Below are 10668 nucleotides of genomic sequence, written 5' to 3'. Positions count from 1 at the left end.
TATATTATCATTAACATTTTTTAGAGTTCTTTTTGTCATTGTACAAATCTTTCGGGATTTAGTGCTAGTTTGGATTTTTTTTTTGTGAAAAAAGTGCTTTCTTTAATAAAATCCTTTTATTCAATTTAAAACTTATTTAGATAAGTCTTTTAAAAAATACCTTTATTAAAAAAAAATAAATTATTTGCGTTTCCTAAAAACTAGCAATACTTGCTTTAAAAAAAAAACAAAAATAAAAGACGTTTTTAATACTTAATTTTTTTAAAAGTCTATCTAAATGTAAAATAATTTTTGTATGTTACAAAATATTTTTTTAAAAAAAATGAAAAAATAAGTAGATTTTTCAAAAATCAATCTAAACTGATCCTTAATAGTTAATTCAAAATTAGTCACTAAATTAATCATAATATTTATATATTTATACATATTATTTTGTATGTTTTTCAATAAAATAATTAATCATTAAAACAATCAAATTTAGCATATATATATATATATATATATATATATATATAAAATTGGGAGCAAATAGACAAAAATATATATATGAAAAATTTAGGATGGACAAAAATACACATAAAAAAATAATAAATATTAAAATATATTTGAAAAATCGTTTTTGATAAATAAAAATATCATGTTATTAATATATTTGTAAGTCCTAAAATGTATTTTTATCCATCAACATTAATTTTTTAGTGTATCTTTTTATTTATGAACTTTAATGTATACTTTTGTTCACCGCAAACTCATTCATGTAGTCACAAAAAAAAAAAAAAAACTCATTCATGTATAATTTTGTCTATTTATTTTAAAATTACCTTGGATTATATTCGAGTGCATTATGGGTTGTGGCAAGTAGCATAGAGCTGTACCCAGATTTGGCATAATTCCTCAACATATATGGTCTTGCAATTCCCCCTTTTTATTATTCTTCCTCCATTTCTCACCTTTTCCTTTTTCCTTTTTGCTTATTAGTTTAGTTTAAACTCTTTCTCTCTCTCTCTTGAAGCTTCTCTTTCTCTTCTCTACACAACACAACACACGCGGGCAGCGGGCTTATCGCTTTCAATCTTCCCTCACTTCCCACCTAAAATCTATCACAACAAAACATTCCCAATCCAAAGCCTTAAGAGAGAGGGGGAAGAATTTTTGTTGTTTTATTGGGAAAAAAAAAAAGAAAAAAAAATGAGCAGTGAAGACGCCAAGAAGAACATTACTGGAGCTCTTATGCAGAGACCTATTCCCGACGACCGGAAGCCCTCGCCCCCAGCGCTTCCGGCGCCGGCGCCGCCACCCAAAAAGGTCATCATCAAGAGTGCAGATATGTTGCCCGACATGCAAAAGGAGGCTGTTGATATCGCCGTCAACGTTAGTTCCTCTTTTTTTCTCTCTCTTCAAATTTTTTATTTGGGGTTTTTGTTTTTTTGTGTGTTGTTTTGGATTCTGTTTCTGGGTTTTGTTATTTTTATCATGCTGTGTGGTAAAGTCTTGAACTTTTTGTGAATGGATGATGATGATGGATCTTCTTCTTCTTCAGGCGTTTGAGAAGTACAATGTGGAGAAAGATGTTGCAGAGCAGATAAAGAAGGAGTTCGATAAGAGGCATGGACCCACTTGGCATTGCATAGTTGGTCGCAATTTCGGTATGGCTTTTGTTCACAAGTTGGGGTTTTGCTTAGATTTGTTGTTGTGCACCCTTGTTTTTGCTACTTTCTCTTCTAGAGGAAATGTTTAGATCCAAGCTTAAGGTTATTGTAAATTGAATTGCTGCTGCTAATGCTTCTGCTTTAGTTAATGGTAGCAACGTACTAGTTATATGTTGGAAACGTAGTTTTTGTTTGGGGTGCATTTTGGTTTCAGTATCTTTCTCTCCTCCAGGGGGAAAATGCCTGAGTTGGATAGTAGGAGAAGATCCTTTCTTCATGTAGTAGTTGCACATTAGCTTGTCATGTGTACATTATCTTACATATGTGATAAACTTCTCAACAGAGTTGGTTAAGGTGGCAAGTGGCAATTAACCTGGACCACCTAGGAGGAAGAGGTGAGTTCAAATCATAGAGAGACAACTCTTGCTAGAAGACTGTATAACCCTTGTTCCCTAGTAGTCATTGAGGAGTTATGAGCAGTTCAAATTGCCAAACTTATAAGTGTGAGAGTACCTTGTGGTCCTACTTGGGAAAAATGGTTCCGAGTTATGTGCAGTTTGAATACAAGTGATCCCTCCTAGTTTAATAGGTGTTGATGACCCGCCAGAACTTATGTAATGTGGTGACAGGCATTTCAGCAGTATTCTGTTTTGCAAGCCCAATTCTTTGATTGTACTCAGTATACCGCAGTGAAGATGATATTTTTTCATCTTTGTCGTTTGGAGGAGAAAATGGTAGTATGCAATATCAACTTCTTTGAACCTCTATATTTATATACTGGGACAAATGCTGCATAAGTAGTTATTCAATGCTGGAGTTCTGTATTTTAGATCCCCCGAAATTGATACCAATACCTTGGAAACTCTTACGTGAATTTCATAAATGGATATGTTAGATGGAATCTGCTTAATAAATGAAATGTATTCACAAAGGACGTGGATATGCAAATTATTGTGTAGATTATTAATGAGTTAATGACCATACTCTTAAGTTTTATTTAGTTGGAGATGGGGATTGAATTAGAGAAGATGGTTATGTTGCAAATCAAAGGTCCAGCCGTGGTTTTGTGATTCTATGATACATGTAGGGGGTCTTTTTCTTATTTCCTTGTCCCCACAATAGTTGTCTTTCTTTGATTTTTGTGTGGATATATATCAAATTGTCAATGGTCCATTTGGAAAGCCACTGCTTGTACTGTTATAAAAGGCCTTCAATTATTGAACGTTGTACTGTTGTAGGGAAATAACATAATGGTGTGGTATGTATAGGTATTTACTTTTAGATGTGGTTTGATTCAATTGTTTCCATTTTTAGTTGATATATTTTCACTAATAATTACAAAAAATGGTGTGTTTTTCATTTCTCTCCTATAAATTTTATGTTTATATTAGAATGATTAGCTGCTCAATTTGATAATCTGGCTGGTTAAATTTTCAATTGTATATACGATGGGTTCTCCTATCTGTTTTGGTTAGTGGACTTATGGAGCTATATCTCTTATTTTCCTTGAGCCTTAAACTTGGCAAAGTAGCTTGGCTTTGCTTGCGCACATTCTTTTACTGCACATAGTTTGATAGAAGTTAATTAGACTTGTAAGAACTTTGAGACTGATAAGAACTTTGAGAGAGCACCATACTTCTGATGTTGGACTCGAGTACCATACCTTGCAAATGGATTCTGACAGAGACAAATATTTGAATACTTTAGTATTCAAAGTTCTCAAAGATTGCACAGCTGGACAAGCTTGAGTACTGATCTTTTAGACGAATTATAATATACTTAGATATAAGTGCTCTTGGTTTATAAGAGAGGAATTCGATTCTGAATCCCTTACTCTTTTATTAAAGTAGTGTACACACAGTTGCATATAAGCTGCCTCAATATGTGCCAGCATTTCTCCTCTTGTATCAGTTAAAATCATCTTTATGGTTAAGAACTGAATTTAATCGACGCATTGCAAGTTTCATTATATCTGAGAATAAGTGGTTTAGATTATGCATAAGATTTCCTGACTTTTGAGTTCAGCAAACAGTTCTGTTCATTGTTACAACTTTTATCAAGCCTATATCACAGCTCATGCTGCTGCATGCTTAGCTTTAGTTCATGCTGTGATTAGAATGATTTAGGAATCGCCTAGGCTGATATTGACTATTGAGTGCTGCTAATACTAGTTAGGTGCAGCTTCTAAGCAACTTTTCCAATCTTCTTGCTGATTTGATAAGGTCATCTGACTGAGATTCTCTGGGTTTCTGAGTCCAGGATTTCAATTTTTGGGGTTAATATTCCACCTCGAAAGTATCCTTCCTTTGGTGTTTATCAGCATATTCCCTCATTAAATCATGAGTTTCTCCAGATATTCCTTTGGTGTTAATATTACCTCATTAAGTTGGCATACATACAACTTGCAGTGTCAATGTCGTAGATATTCTCGTATTCCTTAGGATTAATTTATCTTGAGACGCTTTCTGCCTGTTTCTCTTTAACCAGATAGTATACTGATGTCTGGATGGCTGAAATACAAGGTTGGAACAGAAAATTGTGTTTGTTTGTTTCTTTTACTCACTCTAGTATGGTGGAACACAGTTTTTCATGTGAACAGCCTTAAGGACACTCGGTATTTTGAATTCTGCAAAGACGAAATGACAGTCATATGTATTTGTTCATGAATCTTAACTCAACATACTTTACGCATGAAAATGAAGGAATCTCATTAGCTTTAGCTTGTATTGATTTGGTTGCTTATTACTTTTGAACATCCTAGATAGGCCTTAAAAAGCACCGGGAATTGGCTTTTGCAAGGAAAAATCAAAAGGATTTGCAATGCCAAAGCTTGGTTTAAGATCTAGTTTCAGGGTTTAGAAAGCAAGTGGTTGCAAAACTATGGTAATTAAGTCTCTATACTTTTTTTTCTTTTTAAGTAGAATTTGAATCATGGGGGAGTGAAAATGAAATGAAACTCCAGGAGTTAATGATCTGTTTTTTTTATTAAGCTTGTTTTTTCTTTTGTACATGATGTTGCAATAGAAAAACAACCTTTTTTTTAGATGTTTTTTATTGAGGTAGGAAATAGTAGTGGAAAATGGAGGGATTAGCGTTATTTTCATGTTGAAGCACTTCAACTTCACAGGATTCAAGAATAATCCAGATTGGTTCCTTTCCCGTCAAAGTGACATGATTGATTTAGAATTTCCTTAATGGCACCATTCCTGATCTTATTTTATTCTGTTAGCTTTTAACACCACGTCTTATTCTTGATGACAAAATACAAATTCCGGGGTTATAGATGCACTTTGATCTGTTTTGTATGTTACAATTTCTTATGTCTGTTTGGAGATTGCCATATCACAAAAGCACCGTGATATGGTGGGGAGATATTTTCTTTGTCGCTACTTTCTCAAAGTCATGATATTTTATGGCGAAATAGTTACCAAATGGAGCGAAATCATAATATGCTTATAGAAACACTTATCCTTTTTTTTTTCACATGAATTTAAGACAATTAATTCAACTGTAGATAAAATTGCTTGTTCGTTTTGTCAGACATTATTGGTTTCTAGTGTAAGTTCATTATTCATGCACCATTTTTTTCTTCTCCTTGTGACAGGTTCATATGTGACTCATGAAACAAACCACTTCCTTTACTTCTACTTAGACCAGAAAGCAGTTTTGCTCTTTAAGTCCGGCTAAGCTGCATTGTGATGGTGATAAAAAAGGAGTTTAGAGAAAACAATGGGAAATTTGTCTTTGTGATTATGGCGCGGCTAAATTAAAGCCCTGCTCATGTGTATTAAGTCTCGCTGACCCGCAAACTCTTTGCAGGACATTCGTGTGCTTGTATATTTCATGATGATGCCATGTGAACTGCTTCTCAGATTTGGATATCAATCTAAAATTCTTAGTCTGTTTACTTTTACTTTTTAATGTGCTTCCTTATATAAGTTCTTGGTTTCTATTCTCAAAAATCTTTATTTTCGTTTTCGTCTTTAACACTTATGAAAACTTTTTATGTTTTGAAGACAACAAAAAATGTGTATTTAGGACTATGCAAGAGTTTCTCCTTAATTTTATTGCTAGAGTGCTGTAATCTTCGCGGACATAGACACCAATTCAAAACAAGCACATTTGAATCAGTGTCTATGTCCGCCATGTAGGAAGCAGAGGTACAATGAAGAAACCATGTAGCGGCAGATCCAGGTGTTACGACTGCCCAGCTTAACTGCTGCTGGCGGTTTTTCTGTTACCGGATTTGATGCTCATTTTGCCTTACTCATCTGAGTCCTCACTCCCTCTTGCACTCACATCTTTTATAATTTTTTTCTTAATCCTTTTTAAATGATTTTGTTTGTTGATAATTTACATGGACAATGTGAGGACAGAAGGTGATGAATAAAACACATAATAAATGTGGTGGGGTGGTTTAGTAGTTGCTTTATCTAATTATCTCATTAAACTTCTTAATCAAGTGGTTATGTGTTGGTCTTTCAATTTTGCAAATTGAGAGAATTTTGCAGCCAATTGTCCAACCAAACTAAGTGTGTAATTTTAATTGGAGATCCAAATGGTAACGAAATTAGTTACTGGTTCACAGTTGTCCACAGTAAATACTGATAAACCAAATAAATAAATAAACAAAGCACTAATAGCTTATATATGTTAGTGTCAAATTAAATTTTTAACAAAGATAGGTATTGATAGTAAAGTCCAATGGTTGTGGTTTCTCTTTCATTTTTTCATAATACATACGGTCAGTAAACTATAATTTTGACAAACAAAAATTTCAATTTTTGATAAAATGGTCCCTGATAAAAAAAATATTTTGGTATTTTTAAAGATAATTCTTATTTGAGAAAGTATTACTTTCTTTTATGTGTCACGACTTATATATTTGATTTAATTTTTTGTTGGAATAATTAGAAAATTATTTACGAGGTACATACAAAAATTTTAGAAAAAAAATTGATTTCTAGAATGTGTTTTCAATTTTTTGTCATTCATGTAAAAATCGTCAAAAATATCAACTAAGCGTAAAATCATCAAAATTAGATGATAAAATTATTTTCTTTTTTTAAAGTCCTTTAAATTTATTTATATTTGGTGTATTTTGTCAAATTGAGATTATTTTTGGAAAATCAAAATGTTATTCTGTCTTTTAATGATTATTTTGTAAAACCTTGATTATTTTGAGAATCAAAATGATATTTTAGACTATATGTAACGGTAAAATTAATGTAGACTCGTAGAAAATAAAATATATTTATTTTTAAAAACAAAGGGCAAAAATGTCTAAGAAAAAACAGATTACACGATCACTATTCTGTGAAACATGGTTCTAACTCAATCTGCAAAGAACTTAAGAAAAATATAAGGAGGCAAGAGGAAATATATGACAAATTGACAATTATATTTTAAATCATGTTCATGTAAAACCACTTTATCTGCAAAAGAATTTGCTTCTCTAAACTTATGATGGAGATTCCAACTTTTCAATCCGCTGCAACATTTTTGGATAACCAAAAGACTCCCGAAATGAAAGATTAATGGAATCTTGAAGGCACCTAACCGTTAACCGTTATATTTAGGTATATAAATTTATAGTATTTTTTCTAAATAAAATAAAATAATTATTATTTTCAACCATATGCAAAAGTGAAAATAGTTGCTTAAAAACACAACAAATACAATTTCACAACATTAATGCGTCTGTGATTAAAGAGTATTTTGTACGAGGGTGTTGAAAACTGAATGTGTTTAAATGAAACACATTTCATGTGGCTTTGGCAAAATGAGTAATTATCTTTTGCAAGAAAAAAAAAAAACACTCATTTTATAATAGGTTCATGCAATATGTATTTTATTTTTTTAGTAAGTTGGGTTGAACAATCTTCAACTTACACGGTGTATTTACACAGAACATTAAATGTTCTCATTTATTATTAGTTTAAGGTAATTCTGAAACTTGAGTGCCCTTGTTACAAAGTAATGAATTTCACCCCTCCTCTCAAAGAAAGAAGCACCATCTACCATCACTATGCTATCATGCTTCTTAATAATATATATACAAATTATAATACATATAGATATCTTTCATCAAATAGTTTATTTTTATTTAATTTATTTTAATTTTAGTTATAAATTTATTTATTTTTTATAATTATATAATATCTATTGCTAATAAATTATAGTTCAAAACTTCAAATGACACTCTTCATACTCGTCTAAAAGTTACCGGTTTAAATCTCTTTATCTTTAGTAAAAAATAAAATTATAAAATATCTATTAATATTATATAATTAATTTAATCAGTGATTCGCCCGTTAAAACAATAATCTAATGACCAAATAACTTAACTGATCTGTGTTGCAAAATTGTATATCTTCCACGTTGAAGCAACTATTTTATTTTTGTGAGTTGTTGAAGATTATAATTTTTTATTTTATTTAAATAAAAGATCCTTTCTATGTATTTTCTCTCATATTCCTCAAAAATATTAATGAATGATGTATTTTTTAAAATATTTTTTCTATAATTTAGTAGAGAAAAAATTTGGTTTTTTATAAATATAAAACTTTAATTCGGATATTTTAAATTTTTTATGAGTTAATTTTTTTATTTTTATTTTTATGAGTTAATTTTAGTTATAAATTTACTTATTTTTTTATAATTATATAATATCTATTGCTAATGAATTATAGTTCAAAACTTCAAATGACACTCTTCATACTCGTCTAAAAGTTGCGGGTTTAAATCTCTTTATCTTCAGTAAAAAACAAAATTATAAAATATCTATTAATATTATATAATTAATTTAATCAGTGATTCACCCGTTAAAACAATAATCTAATGACCAAATAACTTAACTGATTCGATCACCGCTGTGTTGCAAAATTGTATATCTTTCACATTGAAGTAACTATTTTATTTCTGTGAGTTGTTGAAGATTATAATTTTTTATTTTATTTAAATAAAAGATCCTTTCTATGTACTTCCTCTCATATTCCTCAAAAATATTAATGAATGATGTATTTTTTAAAATATTTTTTCTATAATTTAGTAGAGAAAAAATTTGGTTTATTTTATAAATATAAAACTTTAATTCGGATATTTTAAATTTTTTATGAGTTAATTTTTTTATTTTTATTTTTAATTTGATTTTTTTACTGATTTCTTCAATTTATTCACAATGGTAATATTATAGTAGTTTGTTGACTACAACATTCATTGCGTATGTTTAAACATTTTTTTTAGTAATTTTTGATAAAATTAACAATGAAATAATATTAACTCATTCTAATAGTAGTTGACAGTATGTGAAGGCATTTGTAAATTAATGGGGGTGTAGTAAAAGAGAAAAAAGATGATGGATTAAGGAGGAATGGAACTTTTTAATTTTTTTAATTATTTGATAAAGTATATTTTTCATTTTTTAATATTTGTTTTTACATTTTTTTTATCTTATTTAAAGAGTGTAAGATGAGAGATTATACTTTACTAAACAATTGAAAAAAATTGAGGAAATTTATTTTTGAATTAAAATTAGTAAGGATGGAGAAAGTTAATAGGGGAGTAGTCTTAGTGAGTATGTAAAATATAGGTTCCTACCTATAATAATGTTATTGTTGGTAAATATATTGAAGATTTCTATAGTATAATAAAATGTTTTATGAAAAAAAATCTTTTTGAAAAATCTGAAAGTAAAGCTATTATTACAAATATGGAATTAGTGATTCAATTTCTATTGGAAGAATAATCAGGCAAAAAAGAGGATATTGTGATCTTTATTAATAAAAGTATAGTAAAGGGGCTAAATAAAAAGAAAAATACGTCTTGGGAGCAATAGAATCTAAGAAATTAAATAAAGTTTATAGAATAAAGTATTTTATTTTTTTGAGTAAGTTAGGATGAACAATCTTCAAATAATATTTCCTTACGCGGGATATTTACACGGAACATTAAAGTAAAAGTTCTCATTTATTATTAGTTTAAGCTAAATCTGGAACTTGAGTGCCCTTGTTACAAAGTAATGAATTTCCTCCCTCCTCTCAAAGAAAGAAGCACCATCTACAATCATTATGCTATCATGCTTTTTGATAATATATATACAAATTATAATATATATAGATATTTTTTATCAAATAATTTATTTTTATTTAATTTATTTTAATTTTAATTATAAATTTATTTATTTTTTTATAATTATATAATATCTATTAATATTATTTTTTTAATAAATATTTGTAGTATATAATAGATATAAACTAATTAATAAATTATTAAAATTTAAAAATAATAATTATTTTAATATAAAAATAAAATAAAAATATTTATGATAGAGTAAAAATAATAAAATATTTATTTTTCTGTTTTATATTAATTTAAAATAATTTAATTATTCTTAAAATGTTAATGATAAAGATATGTATTTTAAATTTTAATTTTAAATTTTTGATTATTTTATATTTTTTATTTATATTGGATTGGGTTAACTGGTTCAATCACCAATTGAACCAATAATTTAATGACCCAATAATTTGATGGATTTAAATATTTTATCACCACTTGAATTCTAACAACTATGCTCTATTTTCAACCATCTCACACGAAAAATTTAATTACAAAAACATTAGGGTGTTGCAAAATTGTATATCTTTCACGTTGAAGCAACTATTTTATTTTTGTGAATGGTTGAAGATTATAATTTTTTATTTTATTTAAATAAAAGACTTTTTTTTTGTGACTAAATAAAAGACCTTTGTATGTACTTTGAAAGCACAGAAGTTACTTCCTCTCATATTCGTCAAAAATATTAAATGTTTTAAAAATCAGATTGGACCGGTCGATCGAACCGATTCAACCGGAAACTGACAAAGAAAACGATCCGATCCAACGTGCAAAACCGTAAAATAAAAAATTGCTTAAGAAACCGCTGAACCGGCCGGTTACTGGCAGGTCGGTTGACCGGAACCAGGCCGGTTCACAGAAAACGACCTCGTTTCCTTCCTTGAAAGGGAAAAAGTTGCGC

At 29.2% G+C, this 10668-nt stretch overlaps 1 protein-coding gene across 1 annotated transcript; it reads left to right on the top strand.

Annotated features, from left to right (window-relative positions):
• Positions 1-742: 742 nt before the first annotated feature.
• Positions 743-5562, top strand: LOC112741726 (uncharacterized). The gene is made up of 3 exons (XM_025790815.2): positions 743-1371; positions 1541-1646; positions 5254-5562. Exons 1-3 carry the CDS (start codon positions 1189-1191, stop codon positions 5334-5336), a joined length of 372 nt encoding a protein of 123 aa, XP_025646600.1. The 5' UTR covers positions 743-1188; the 3' UTR covers positions 5337-5562.
• Positions 5563-10668: the final 5106 nt, after the last annotated feature.

Source organism: Arachis hypogaea, chromosome 14, assembly GCF_003086295.3.
Source record: "Arachis hypogaea cultivar Tifrunner chromosome 14, arahy.Tifrunner.gnm2.J5K5, whole genome shotgun sequence".
Classification (NCBI taxonomy): Eukaryota; Viridiplantae; Streptophyta; class Magnoliopsida; order Fabales; family Fabaceae; genus Arachis; species Arachis hypogaea.
Note: the sequence above shows the minus strand (reverse complement) of the source record. Positions and strands in the feature narration are given on the sequence as shown.

What these genes read in the sequence shown, in the direction of transcription:
- LOC112741726 (XM_025790815.2), top strand. Translation starts at nt 1,189, where the DNA reads ATGAGCAGTGAAGACGCCAAGAAGAACATTACTGGAGCTCTTATGCAG. An exon ending in CTGTTGATATCGCCGTCAAC is followed by an intron (nt 1,372 to 1,540) that starts GTTAGTTCCTCT and finishes CTTCTTCTTCAG; the next exon opens with GCGTTTGAGAAGTACAATGT. An exon ending in CATAGTTGGTCGCAATTTCG is followed by an intron (nt 1,647 to 5,253) that starts GTATGGCTTTTG and finishes TCCTTGTGACAG; the next exon opens with GTTCATATGTGACTCATGAA.